General features: G+C 42.0%; 1 protein-coding gene across 1 annotated transcript in view; it reads left to right on the top strand.

The window, feature by feature from the left end:
* Positions 1-3,091: 3,091 nt before the first annotated feature.
* LOC106925659 (Krueppel-like factor 7) overlaps positions 3,092-14,674 on the top strand; it is a 43,614-nt gene continuing 32,031 nt past the window's right edge. The window contains exon 1 of the mRNA XM_015000099.2: positions 3,092-3,456. Within this exon, the coding sequence (XP_014855585.1) occupies positions 3,355-3,456 (102 nt within the window). The 5' untranslated portion in view covers positions 3,092-3,354. The remainder of the gene's footprint in view (positions 3,457-14,674) is intronic.

Here is a 14,674-nt window from a genome sequence, read left to right as displayed (position 1 = left end):
AAGTTATAAATGTATCTTATTTTAGAACAAACAAACTTTGATTGCAACATAAACCTAAAATTAGAGAAATGCTCCTAAGCCGGTCGGTGGAACCAAATTTCTACAGAGTCTTAAATTAAAAGGAAAAGAGAATAAATCAAGTCTAGGCAAGTACTTGCCTACATTTGATTGTACGCAAGCAAAGGTTCCAGTGGTGTTCAGGGATCAAATTTAAAGTTTAATTGGATGATGGTACTCATCAAAATGAAATCTAAAACTCACTCTTAATTAATAGATAAAATAATCTAATTAAAATTGTTGTTACAAGCTTTAAAAATAGATTCACACTCTTCACAAACACCAAGAAATTCTTAGAAAGGTCTAAAGTTGATGTCAACAGAGTTTTCACAGAGAGATGTTAATGGCTACAAAAATCCTCAGCCAACTTATTTGAAACAAATTGCTGCTGACATGACTTGGTGTCATTTTTAGTGGTGGGTGGTGGTTGAGAGACCCAGACTGACAGACTGTGGAGCCAGTAGTTGCTTATGTCTAAATGCAAACTGAACTGTTGTTGTGCTAACCCTAAAGCACTAATAATACATGCTAGTTAAGCTAATGCTAAAGCACTGAAACAGCGCAGCATTCAGTGGAATGCTAAAGCGCTAAACTCAGCCTTGTGGATGACCATCATTTGTGATGACATGAACAGGAGTCTCTCAAAAATAATAACATTTTGTGAATATTTGTATAATTAACACCCTGGTTGTTCAGGTAAGGGTTATAATCTTTTGTATACGTTATTCATTTGTTTGTTTCACTATCATTTGCTCAATAAAGTTTCTTGAAGAGAGAGATAAATTGTTGGGGGGGAAAGGAAATGGAGCTGCTTTGTAAACAGTCTTCACTCCCTTCAAAATAAGAGGATGAGTCCAAGTACTAATCATAACAGTCTGTAATCAAAACTGTAACACAGAGGTAGAACGTTATTCAAATGAAAATTACAAAACAGACAAGAAAATTTATGCTTTGGAATTTTATCTGGTAAAATTCAAGTGCGCTAAACATTTTCAAAGTTAACAAAAGCACTAAATGGAAAAATTAGCTCTGCTATTAGCGGATTAGTAGTGTGCACTCTTGTCTAACTGGTTTAGCTGAGAAAAAAAAGACACTTTCTGTCGTCTTCTCCTGCCTCCCCAGGAATGTAAGGCAGCACATGAACAATGCATAAAAACAACAGAATTTATCTGTTAAATATTTTAGACTCCAGTCAACCGTGCAGCAGTTGTCTGTATGGGCTGTCGTGTGTCTCCGTCACACCTTTCGTACAGAGTTCCTACAGGAAGAAAGTAATCGTGGCAGTAAAATTCTGAGCAGGATTCCGGGAGGGGAAGATGGATATGATCAGGTGAAGATGAATGCAGAACGAGATCACAAATAAAAGCTGCATGTGTAAGGATGCGAAGAGCAGGAGGGAGAGAGAGACAGAGTGAGTTGTGTCAAACGGATAAATGTCAGAGAGAGCTTCACCGTCTGCCTGAGCGGGTGCAGCTCTCCCCTTCCCAAAATGCCAGGCGTAAATCTCATGCAGCCGGGGCCCTTAGTCAGTCAGCCTCACTGAGAGTTGTAATGAGATTACAGTCTCCACCAATGCTGCCTCGCATGTGGCTTACACGGCTGGAGAAAACCAGCAGCAAAACGCTGAGCATTGAGGAAGATTTGGCCACTTCAGTGTCATTCCTCTCAACCAGCATATCATCTCTGGGTAAAGACATGTCTTTACAAAGTGTGTCTGGAAACACTGGCTGCTGAAGGTCAGATATGAAGGTAAAAAGAAAATAAGCGCAATTTTTTCACTCGGACGTCAATATTCTGTGGAGGCTCTAGCATTCCCTCATTCTTTTCCAGAATAATATGTAGAATGGAAAAGGTTTTATAAGATTGAAAATATGGCTCTACAGCCAGAGCACTATCTGTCAGGGGGTGACACAAGGATGGGAAGGAAAAAAGGAAAAAAACTAATTATCGTGTCTTTGTGGGATTTTATGCACAAACTCAAACAAAGTAGTGGATAGTGGAAGTGACAGGTAAATTTTACAATTTAAAAAAAAAGAAAAAAACTGAAAAGTGTGGCATGCATTTGTATTAGACCTTTTTACTCAACAGTTGACTGTATGTTTAAGGTTACTGTCCAGCTGGAATTTGGGTCTTTTCTAGCCCTCGTTGTTTAAAAAAAATCTATCTGTCTGTCTGTCTGTCTGTCTGTCTGTCTATCTATCTATATTACCATATATTTAGTTATTTTCCTCTCAAATCTGTTCAAATCTGTTCAGCACTCCCGCATCATGATGCTGCCTCCTCCGTTGGTCACGGTGGGGGTGGTGCGTTCAGATGTGTGATGTTTGTTTCACGTCTCATCTGACCAAAATACATTTTTGCAAGTTTCCTGGTTATCATGATGCTGTCTCTCAGCCCCAGTTCTGCCTTTATTCAATATTTATTACACACATATGGATTCTTTTACCAGTTAGGTGAGCTCCCAAGTTTTAGTTAGGGGTATTAACTTAAAGGAAAAAAAGCATATTCACTTTCACTGTAAAAATAGATACGCTATACTTTGAGTCTGTTTATCTAAAAAAAATTGTCTATTAGAGGATAACAAATTGTCATTGTCACTTTAACTTAGTACCAAGTCAGAATCTCCAAATCAAACACCAAAACTGTTCTGTTTTGACAATGGGCTCCTTACATGTGGCGACCCTCATAGATGGCGCCCTGTGTGGTGAGCCGGATCCCCCATACAGAAAGCTGCCTGTTTGTATTTGTGCTTTAAGTGAACCTCTGACTTCACCTTCCAAGTCTAAATATTTTGCACAAACAGCTCACCTATGCAGCTGGTCGAAGCGCCTCCGCAGCCAATCACCTCCTGAGAATCCATCAAGTCCCGCCTCTAATCACCATCATCACCTCTCCCTCCCCAACATCACCCGCCCACTCGGTAAGAAGGCAAAGCAAAGGGACTTTGATTGACAAATTGCCCCCACGCCCCTTCACTTAGCGGAGCCCCGCCCTCTCCCCCGGCTCCCTATCACAGGCTGTTTTGGCAACACGGATACGCGTGGAGCGTCCGTCCACCTCCAGTCTCCTTTACGCACCGATTATGCGCGCAGGTACAGGGACTCGAACTGCTCTGCGTCCGGCCGCTGCACTGCGCTTTTAACCCCGCCACACGGACCAACATGACACAAGTGGATGTAGAAGTCTGACAGGCGCGTTTCTTTGTGGATCATTCTGCCGCTTCCTCCCCGGTTGTTTTTTTTTTCTTCCCCTTCCTCCTCTCCCTCCTTCTCTCTCGCTCTCTGCCGGAGCGTCAGCATGGATGTCTTGGCGAACCACGGCATCTTTCAGGAACTTCAGCTCGTCCACGACACGGGCTATTTCTCGGCCATGCCGTCGCTGGAGGAGAACTGGCAGCAGGTACGTGGCCGAACCTCCGCCCACCCCTCAGAGCCATGCGCTCGGGATGCAGGCGATAACTTTCTTCCCCCTTTTTTCCCTCCTCCCTAAAATACTTATTTATGCACTAATAAAGCTGTCAGGCGCTTTACCGGAAGATGAAGATCCAGATCTCATAATGCAGACTGAATTGATCGTGAATAATATATGCATCCTTTAGATTAGTCAGTTGTAACCCCCCTCCTCCTCTCATGGATAGAAGTCCCCTCTTATCCATAATAGATACCCTTACATGTCTGGCTTTTTTTCCTGCCATTTTTAATTGGAAGAGGAGTGGAGAAATCATCTGTTCTCTTAGTCCCACCTTTATCCCTTTTCCTGCGTGGAAGTTCCGCTTGAGAAGTGGGAATCACATGGAGCCGGCTGAGAAAACACAAAATCTGCAGTTTGTCTTTTAATTTTTCAGCGCAGCGCAGACAGTCTGTGCATGTTTGCGAGTATTTAGATGAAAAATTTAGATACATTTTGGATTGATAACAGGAGTAAATGAATGGATTTGTCATTCTACTTTCAGGGTATTTTTTTATTGCAATTTAGAAGTTCATACAGGAGCCACCTGCATGCAGTCAGCCAGAGGAATAAGCAAATTTAGCTGCTTAGGTCCTTCTCACCTGCAGGGGGAGCACCGGAGTTTTTAGAAAAGTCAGGTTTATAAATGTATATTTTGTAGCTTTATTGTTGGTTTAACTGGAGCACCCAAGTGTAATGCTACGCTTAGCTAGGTCCTCCACACCAGCAGGGGGGGGGGGGTAAAGCACAAAAACTCTTAATACAATTCAAGTTTTGTAAAAGACACAGAACCCTAGTCCATAGCAGAGGTAAAAAGAGAAAAGGGAAATGAAAAATAATTACAAATGACTACTAATAAGGAAAATGTTAGAAAATTTAGCTTAACAACTGTATATGTTATGTGTTAATGCTACTAACAAATAAGTTAGCTAGCATTAAACGCTATGCTCTAGAGGTTTAGAATTCATACGTAGCAATTTTTTTAATGTTTGAATGCAAAATATTAATATATAACTATGCAGCCAATTAATACAAGCTTTTCAAACTTGTACCACTAAATGATGATTATGTTAAATGTATTTTGCCCAAAATGTCAGAGGATGTTAAAGAGATGTGAGAGTATTTGGAGAAGAATTAAAGATTAATTTTGCATACATTTTCCAAATCAAAGCTACCAAATGAATTAGTTTTTCCCAAATTCCTGCTTTCTTTTTTTTGTTTTGTTTACTTTTGCAGTTTTTTAAGATGTGAGAAAACTAAGCAGCTAGTTAAGTCCTCCTCACCAGCAGGGGGGAACTAGAGCACTATAACTGTCAGAAAATGTTTTGCAGCACTAACACCAGTGAATAATTGTAATACTCTACTTTGTTAACAATAATCCAAAGTTCTAAGTACGTCTCAATTGTAAATAAAAACATTAAATACAGATTTTTCAAAAATCTTTCTTAATATAGAAATCACTTCAAGGCAAAATGTAATCCACTGATTTAAAAAAAAAAAAATTATATATATATATATATATATATATATATATATATATATAATTTTTTTTTTAGTTTTATTTTTTTTTTTACCTGTAGCTATATTTGGCGTATATCGTAGAAAATGTGTGACTTCTCACATATTTCATTTGGTCCCTATTCAGCTTTGGGCCTGCTCTGACTGCATTGCTGCTGCTCTCCACAGCGCACATGACTGACCAGGGAAATAATGCAAAACAGAGAGAGAGAGAAGGAAGGAAAATCAATGCATGGAAATATGATGCCGTTATTGTTCTTGTAATAGTAGCTTCAGGTTTTTTTTCCTCTCTGCTCCATGCTGGAGGAGGCAGGATGGAGGAGGGGAGAAACCGGTGCGTGACCGCAGATCTCCTCTCCGTGGCCGAGCAGTCTAATTGGCATCCTACTGTTCGCCACCGACGCATCTTTTCATAACAAGTCTCAAACTCCCTGCCTTCACTGTCAGTGCTTTTCTTTAAAAAAAAAAAAAAAAAAAGGAAAAATCGCATCGTGTACCATATGCAGCGCTGCTTCTCACCCCACAGCCTGCGTCTCAAAATCAATACCTGATGCAAATGGAAGAGGGAGACAGCTGTGTGTGTAGGCTGGGAAAGCTCTTATCTGTGAGCAGCGAAAATGTCAGTTTTTGCTTTGACGGGAATTGTTTTTCAGCACGCTCACTCCGATATAATGCCTGTTTTGGAGAAAAAAGGGAAGCACTTTCTGTTTAAAAAAAACACTTTGAGTTAAAGCTTTTTATTTGCTCTCATTTGGCAGCTTGCATCTATTTCCTGCTCTCACTTCAAGAGACATCATCACCACAATATATAAGGAAAGCACCTAATTTAAAGTTAAGAACCTTTGGCTTTATTTTACATCTCCATCCCATTACATGCCCTTTGATAACATTAAACAAATTCAAACATTTTTTTTACACCAATCTGGCCATGTGTGACCTTGGGCATGTATCATGCAACAATGAGAAAATAATAACAGATACAGTAAATTGTTCTGTCATCATTTCAGGTGCTTTATGTTTTTCTTAACCAGTGTAATCAGGAAGCTTAGGAGGCTGAGAGTTCACCTATCCATCCCGCTCCATCACAAACTAAACTAGTACCTTATAGCAGTGGAGTGCTTTGAGTTTCTCAATGATCCTACAATTCAAGTTTCCTTGGCCAGATGGTAGATTAGTTCTGGGTGAGAGGCTGCAGATTAATTATTATTCAGTAGAAACACAAAATTAGCTTAAGGTCGGTATGGTTTCTGTCTGGGTTGCCCTATGGAGCCTCTTGCTCAATGACTGCTGGACACTGGCTCCAGTTAACCACCCAGGTGGAAAAGGTATGAGAAGTAGAAGAGCATACCATCCTCCTGTAGATACTCCCTCATTAGCACCATAGTGGTGGCAAAAGATAAAATAAGTGGCCTTGGTAATGGTTGGTTACTAAAACTATCTTTGGGTACCTGGAGGCTAAAGCTAATCAACAGTAGACAAGTCAGTAAGAGATTTTCAATAAGTTGAGGTAAAACTACAATCCTGTGTTATCCAATGTGGAAAAAGTCTGCAATTTGGTGTATTTTACAGGTGAGAAAACTTATGAAAAAGAAAATGGAGGAAAAGAAAAAATATTTTTACTTCAAGATCGCACAGTTTCTCCTTGCATCCACACGTTCTGTAGTGATAGTCCAGGCTGTTCGCACAGCACAGACATGCATGTTGGATTAGTTAACCGATTGCAATTAATCAGAAGTGTGTGTGTGTGTGTGTGTGTGTGTGTGTGTGTGTGTGTGTGTGTGCATGCTTGTCTTCCTGTGTCTAGGTTGCTCTGTGATGGACTGGTGACCTCTCCAGGGTGTACCCTGCCTCTCACCCAATTACTGCTGCAGCCCTCACTTTACTACACACCAATCCCCAACCCAACTCATGACCCTGCATGGTTAAAATCTGTATCAGGATAAAAATAGGCAAGAATAGGTCTGAGTTCACATGAAATCTGAAAGTTATGCAGTCTTACATTGAAGCCGAACTAGATCCACAACTGTAGCTCCACGGTACAATACATCGGATTATGTCATGTAGATTTCCAAGCCCTGTTAAAGTACTTTAGTTGGTTAAACCTGATCAAATGTGGCTGAGACAAATGGAAACAGAATGAAATTGTGGCCAAACTAGATATTGGTGATTGAATCCTTTTCACCACTCTTCCATTTTTTGCAAATGGAGTCCTGAAGGACGTCTCTTTTTGTCAGGTTTCACTGTACGCCCCAAGTGTGAAGCCACCTGCTGTGACCAAAACAGCACTGTTTAACACCCCAAGATGAAAACAAGTAGCTTAACAGCACTGGGGAAAAAAGCAAAAAAAAAAAAAAACAGTTTCCATTTAGAAGCATTTTGTAAAAGGGCTTAAAACCTCAATGTCCTGCTGTGAATCACTGAAGTAAATATCTCAGAAGTTTTTTTTTTGGCAAACAACCCCTCCTTTGGATAAAAAGATCACACTGCTTCCTTGTGAGCACGAGGATTATGACTGGCCCCACATTATGAAATCCCCTTTCCCCATGCAGAGCAGAGATGTTCTTGGCAAAGCACTCATTGTGCTCATTGTAGCCGGATGAGGATGGCACAACACAAGCCCTGCTGAATGCAGGAATTATGAGTCGTGGCTCGCCTTAAAAGCTTTGTCTCCTGCAGTGGACCCATGGCTTTAGCCGTCCCTTCTGTATTCCGGGCACAATTTAGAATTTGATGCTTTTACAGCTTCTGATGGTGAGATAGGAGGCCGTTGTAGTCGGCACCTAAATGGCTCCCTGAGACGCGATGGCAGGAGTGATGACTGTGTCCCCTGTTGGTGTCTGCGAGGCATGATTCAGCCGGTTATAGGGGGATGGGGAGCAGAGGAGGGAATAAAGTGTTTTGGAGGTCTGCAGATGGTACATTTGAGGCTGCTATTTGTTCCACTATTGAAGCTAATGGCGCCAAACTGAACTGTGCTGCCTCGCGTCCAAATCCCTGTACAGTTGGTTGTTCAGATTTGGTTTGGAACAAACAGCAGGGCTGAGCGGGATTTGGAACGAGCAGAGCTGGTCAAAAAAACTTCCTCATTATGCGAGGAACCCAGTTTCCCTGACAGCCAAGAGAGAGCGTGTGTTGCTTTGCATCTTCGGACCAAAAGAAATGGCTCGTTATCTTGGCTGCAATATCCAGTAGACTGACATTTGCTCAGATAAAGCCTGATTTAGCTACATGGTCAAAAAAATGAACTGAAATGCATCCTCAGACACATTTAAGAAGGAGAATTATAGATTTGCACAGCTTAAGCCTTTTCTAAACAGCTGCAGATTTCATGATAATCAGTTCAAATCATTTAAATGATAGAGTACAAGTTGGGAAAATACTTATGTGCTTCGGGAGACTCTGTAAAGGAGAGCCAAACGATTTCAGAGGAAAATAAAGTGGCGTGGAACAATTCTTGACCGCTAACACTCAAGCCTGTGAGGAACTGGAAACATCAGGTTTAATGTCCAGAGTGAAGTGAATTTGAAATGGCACCAGACAAATGTTTTCTAGAGAACGATGTTGAACTATTTCACCACAATTACAAGAAACATGTCTGGAGAAATGTGGCAAATTCTTGACTTACTGTTAAGCATGGTGGAGGCAGCATCATGCTGAATCTATCTTATTGTAAGTGTTACAGTTGTATTGTACCAGCTCAGCTTCACCTCTAATCAACTACTTGGACACAATTGTTTGTTCACACTTATAAAGAATAAGTTTCAGAATACTGGATACCAAAATTTAGCTGGTGTGTATTTGGGTATTTGAGTCTGTGTGAACGAGAGAAAATCTACAGTAAATTCAAATATCCAGTTTTTTATTTATTTATTGCATTGTTAAATCAATAAAAGCCCACAAGGAATAACATTCTTGCCCATATGTAATACATTTCTAGTTGACATCGTCGACTTTTCAGCTGCCCCTAGTTCCAGCACTTGACCCCGATGGAGGGGATGTAACCGAACACCAACCTTAGTGGTGTATCATTGACCTCTGGACACACTCCATACACTCCAACACATATATCATCCTTCAGGGCTCCAGCACACACAGTCCTAGGACACTCATGTAAACAGAGTTCCTGATGCTTACCCAAGCAAAAATATCTGGATGAGGCTGCTGGGCGCATTATGGGCCTGGCAACCTATGTGACTGTGGCATTTCTAAATACGGACAGATCAGCGGGGCAACCGCCATATGCAAACAGTGTTCACAGACGCATCCACTCACATCCAGTCCATGTTGGCAATTCAATAACATGCACATCTCCCAAGTGGCACCTCAGTCTGCAGGATAGGGTGTAGTGGTGGCGGAGGGGTGTTGGTGGAAGTTGCAGAGCACGCACATTCTCCCAACCGCAGGGTTTTGCATTTCACAGTTCGGTGGGCTGCTTGAACCCCCCGCCTTTCCCCACCTTTCCACCCTGCACTACCCTTAGGGTTGATGGGCACACGCAGACAGACATTCAGAGAACAAGTGTGTAGGGAGGAATGGAGCTTCATGATGAGCAGGAAGAAGAAGCAAGGGATGCAGATAGATGGAGTCATTTAGCATTTTGACGGAGGCCTCCGAGGGAAATGTTTCCCCACGTTGGGCTATTAAAGCTGTGGTCAGCAGCAGTGGAGTGCATCAGCATTAAGGACCCTCTCTGGTATCCTCCGGAGAGATCATGAGGATTAAGGGACAATAGTGGAACTGTGAATCTCCATCTGCATCCATATGCAGCCTTGTGCATGTCTCACTGTGTATGTCTCAATATGTTATGTAATCGTCAATAGGCCACAGCTGCTTTCATCACACAGCATCCTGTGTTACTCCATCTCTTCTTTCTCCTTTCCTTCCATGTCTGAGCATTTCCTTCTTATAGAATTAGAGTATGGATTTTTTTATTTCAGCAGAGCTGTTTCGTTAGCTTGAGTTATGTTTGGTTTTACCCACATCATATAGTTGAAACACCTTGGCTGCCAGGTAACCGTGTTCTCAGGTGTTCCGGCTGGCAAAGTAGGAATGCGCCGACCAGTTGAAAAACGTGTTTTTCAGGCAACCTTACACTGACTGCTGCTTGATGCCATGTTACGCAAACAGAATTCAGTTAGTCTGGAAGCACGTTTCCTGAATGTGTTCCCGTTTTCTGACATAATGCTAAACATCTTCATTGGACGATCTACCCCGCGATGATCGGATGTGGAGCGCAGAGCTGGACTCCTGCCTCCAAGCCGATGGCAGTCAGATGATTTTTGAAGATGGATGCTGTGTAGAATGTATCTGACATGGCCTTGGCTGTGATGCGGTGAGCCATGAAAGGAAGTTTTTCATGTGTGCTGCTGCTCAGCGCGCTATCTCTGCTGGACTCTTTTCAGCATTCTCAGCCACAACATTCTTCCTTAGTGCATTGATCCCGAGAATGTGAAGCTATTGGTCATTGTTGCACAGATACATTTTGATCACAAGTTTTTAATGATTCCATACATACACCCCTCACTAATATTCCATGGTTGTATTTATCTGTATTTATCCCGGATTCAGTCGGGATGTGGGTTGGGGATCATTGTCTTGTTGAAACACCCAGGTCTGTTTTATATCTTCTTGCAGATCCTGCCTCAAATATTTGAAGAAATTTGAGGCAGTCTCTCTTTATTACTCCACACACTTAGATGCAATGTGTCAGTGTTCTTGGCTGCAAATCAGACCCTAAACATGATGCTCCCACTGGCATGCTTTAGAGATTTAAAGCTACTTCTAACGGTATTCTTAGATCTTAGGAACATGCAACCTTACTAGAATTAAGCATTGCATAATATGTTTTGATGGATGTTTGGGATTATTATCTTGTTATGCATTTGAGGTGAAGTTGAAGTGGTGTAATGAGTGTAATGGGATGTTCAGCGCCAGGATTCATCAAGTTCTCCAGAGTTGTGGTAATGAATCATCCATTTCATTGAGTAGTGTGGAACATGACATGCATTGAAAACATTTAAGACTTCAGCTCTTATGGGTCCAGCAGGGTGTTGACAAACTGTTGACATATGGTTACAGGAAGTTCGTTTTCAAATCCACCCTTCAAGGTCTATGAGGTGGAAGCCATTCTGCTGATGTGTATGCTACGGTGTTTTGTCATTTGTGGTACAGTAAACCTGAAGCTACTATTGCAATAGTACAGTAAAAAAAAATTATCCTGACAGAGAGGAACGACTATTGTGAGTTCACAAGTTCGCCGGAGGAAGAAATAATGATTGACAAGCTGCAAAATTTCATTTTATTTTTCATATTGTAAGCCAAAAACAAAAGAACAGAAGATGAATGTTCTCCCAATATGACGGCCAAGAAGGAAGGAGTTTAGTGTTTTGATCCAACAGTATGTACTTTGGACAATTGCACCTTAAATTTATTCATCCTGCAAGAAAAATCCAACAGTTTACCTCATAAACAAACACAATCACAAGTTTCTGACCAAGCACACAATAGTTATAGCTGAGAATAAGACGACAAGATTTTCATTACGCTTTCTCCAGAGTTGACATGTCCATGTGGGGAGCTACAAATTTTGATTTGTAGATGATGTGTGTTTTTAAACTTCTTGCAGCTTTTTTCCTGAGTCCTCTAAGAATGTCATTGTTATTTTCAATTTACCGAAGGTATTCTTGTCCTATTCACAGCCCATCCAGTTTGTGTATGTTGTGTAATGAGATGTGGGAGCGACCCCCTGACCCAGTAACATCTATTGTGCCATAGGAGTGCTTAGTGAACTCTGCCACCTCTGTCTCATCACTCAGGCAGCATAGAGGCGATTGCCCATGATAGGTGCCGGCTACTGCTTTATGGGCACTGATGAAAAGGTGGGGAAGCGCTGATGAAAAAAAGGACAGCCGGGGAAGTGTTCATTTGTCTGACGATCTGCTGACAGAAAGGCAGGCGGTGAGGGGTCTGTGTGGGGAGAAGGAGGCAGGGGGCGGCGGGAGAGGAGCAGTGAACAAGCACATCTTTATGTATGGCTTCCGTCTGCGAAGCGCTCTGCCACCTCGGCTTTGATTAACAGCGAGGAGAGGAGCCAGTCATTTTTTTCACCTCACTCCAGCACACATGGCTTGGCAATGACTTTCACATCATTTGAGGCGAAATCGGGAAGCCGTTACAGCACCTTACAGTGATCCGACATGCTTTGCTGCTGCCATCCGGCTTGGCAACCAGAGAGAGAAAAGAGAAACGGAAGACAATCTTCAACCCTTGTTTTAAGCTTTGAAATAAGCAATAACTCTCTGTCTTATGACTTTGTTTTTTTATGCTTTGACAAAATCTGAGAAAAACGGTTTGACAAAGAGCTACATTAATCTTCAGTTCAAGTATTTCTCTCTGCAAAACCTTGAAAGGGAAACCTTTACATCAATGAAGACCCTAAATATAGAACCTTGCAAATAAAGAGCCAATGATTAAAATGTGATTTGTTTTTGCTTTGTAGTGAAGAGCTAAGACTGGAATGTAAAAACACTATCTTGGAGTTCTTGCATCAAGCTTTGTCTTTATCAGCAAAGGTCTTCAGTTCTGCAACAAGTGTCTCCTGCCATGGTTAGTATTCCATCCAGGACTAGCAGTCATGGAGGCTCAATGCCTGGGCAGACACGCTAATTGTCTCTGTGTGCATTATGCTTGACGCACACAAAGCCTTAAAATAAAATTAAAGACTCATCCGCTGATCTAATAGAGGACCTGAAACTGAGAGAAGGCAGTCAGTCTAAAGGCCAAACCAGTAAATCCGTTGCTAAGGGAACCAAGGTGCATTCTCGTACAGTGTTCTTCAAGCAAAACCAGCAACTGGTTGAAATTAGCAATGAGTGGGTGTAAGACTGATGTCCCTGGTGAACAAATTCACCTTGTTTGCATTGATTAATTCAAAAATGTTGAGGAAAAGCACATGTAAAATACCAGCCATGAGTCATTCTATGCAAACATCTCCTTTCCCTACCTTTTTTTTTTTTTTTCACTGTTTAATCAGCCCACCTGCTCATGTGTTTGGGCATCCAGTGACCACACATACACACTCCATGCAGGCATTTCATAGCACTAATTGGCTCCGAAATCCAAGGCATCGCATCCCATCTTCCTACCTACCTGTTGCTAGGCAGCCTTGGCAAGCAGGAAGATCAGCTTTTTGTTTGTTTAGCTGTCAGCCTGCAAGGCTAATCTCACCTCAAGGGAGTCCTAGTCATCCAGAAACTAGAGACCCAGTCATGTGGACCATCTCTCTCAGAAGGCAGAGCTGGAAGAATGGGGAGGAAGAGATGGACCGGAGAAAGAGGCAGGGGCAATTTGCCCTGAGTAAACACCGCTGCTTGTTGTTGTCATTCGAAGCAAGTTATCAATCACAGCCTTAAGCTCTTGGTGCTGACAACCGCAAAGGCAGGACGTCCTTTGAAAGCAGTTGGAAGGTTGTCATGAAATTTCTTGGAATTCAGTGTACAGGCAGAGAAATGCATCCATGTGCTTGAGTTTCTGCTTTGCTACGTAAGCACCTTTGCATGCAGTGATGTGTACGCTTTGCATGCCGGCCTCAGTGCTCAGCTGTCGTATTCCAACATGCAAAGCCAGCTTGTGTGTGTTTACATGTCCTCCATCTCACTGCTCCAGAGCTGTCCAACTGGTTCACCGGCAGACCGGATGGTTTTATCAGACATACCTCACCGTCCGCTGTTATCTCTCCATCTTACCTTCATATCCTGCTGCCTTTTCTTTAATCTCTTTATCTTCTTCCTCTTTTATTAGATCAAACCTCAAACTTCAGTCGAATCTTTTTATCATCTTGTGCACTTTTCGTTTGTCCAAACTGGTTTCCTTCAGTAAATCGGCCTGAAACCAGGTACGAGGATACAGATGTGTGGTCAGAAATATATAAACTCCATTTTCCATTGATGGCAGCTGGAACTAGGTGCGCTGGAAATATTACCAGGGTGATAAATTACCCTAAAGACACTGGTATCTCCAGCTAACTGGGTACATTTTGTAGTTTAGGTAATCCAGCTCCCTCCAGAGTTGAATTTTCTCTGAAAAAGAAATAATGGATTCTGCTTGAACTTGGATCAGCCCAAGGTTTTGCTGTGAAATATAGCACTTTAATATATCCGTGTATAAAAAGGCTGTGTAGGTGTCAGAGCAGACAGACAAAGCAGCTGTGGAGATTCTGCACCTTGCTCCGCTCTTCGAATAGGCTGGGAAGTGCCCTTGTGTGATTTAATGAGACCTATGGGAAGAACCATTCGTCAGTGTGACAGCACACCTCTGTTTCCCATTGTTCTCTGCTGGTACTTGAGGAGAGCAGTGTGTGTTTTAGCCTTAATGATGGGCTGGCAGGCCTTTGATTAGATGAATCTCCTGGTGCTAATTAAGATTTAGTCTGCCAAAAGACATCTGTGTTTATGCCTTCAGCCCACTCAGAGACCCTGGAAGTACACGCCAGTGTGCACGAGCAATTTAATGGAAGGCGATTTTGATGTTTTGGCCCAAATGGTGTTTTGGCAGTAACCTGTGTTTGACATAAATGCAGGTCATGAGAAGCAATATTTACACTAAAAACAGTGAGGTTTAGTCCCAAATTGCTTAACTGTTTGTTGTTGTATTC

This window comes from Poecilia mexicana, unplaced genomic scaffold (genome assembly GCF_051168715.1).
Source record: "Poecilia mexicana isolate PSO_F unplaced genomic scaffold, ASM5116871v1 scaffold_2, whole genome shotgun sequence".
Classification (NCBI taxonomy): Eukaryota; Metazoa; Chordata; class Actinopteri; order Cyprinodontiformes; family Poeciliidae; genus Poecilia; species Poecilia mexicana.
The sequence above is the reverse complement of the archived record's forward strand: the minus strand, read 5'-3'. Positions and strand labels throughout refer to the sequence as shown.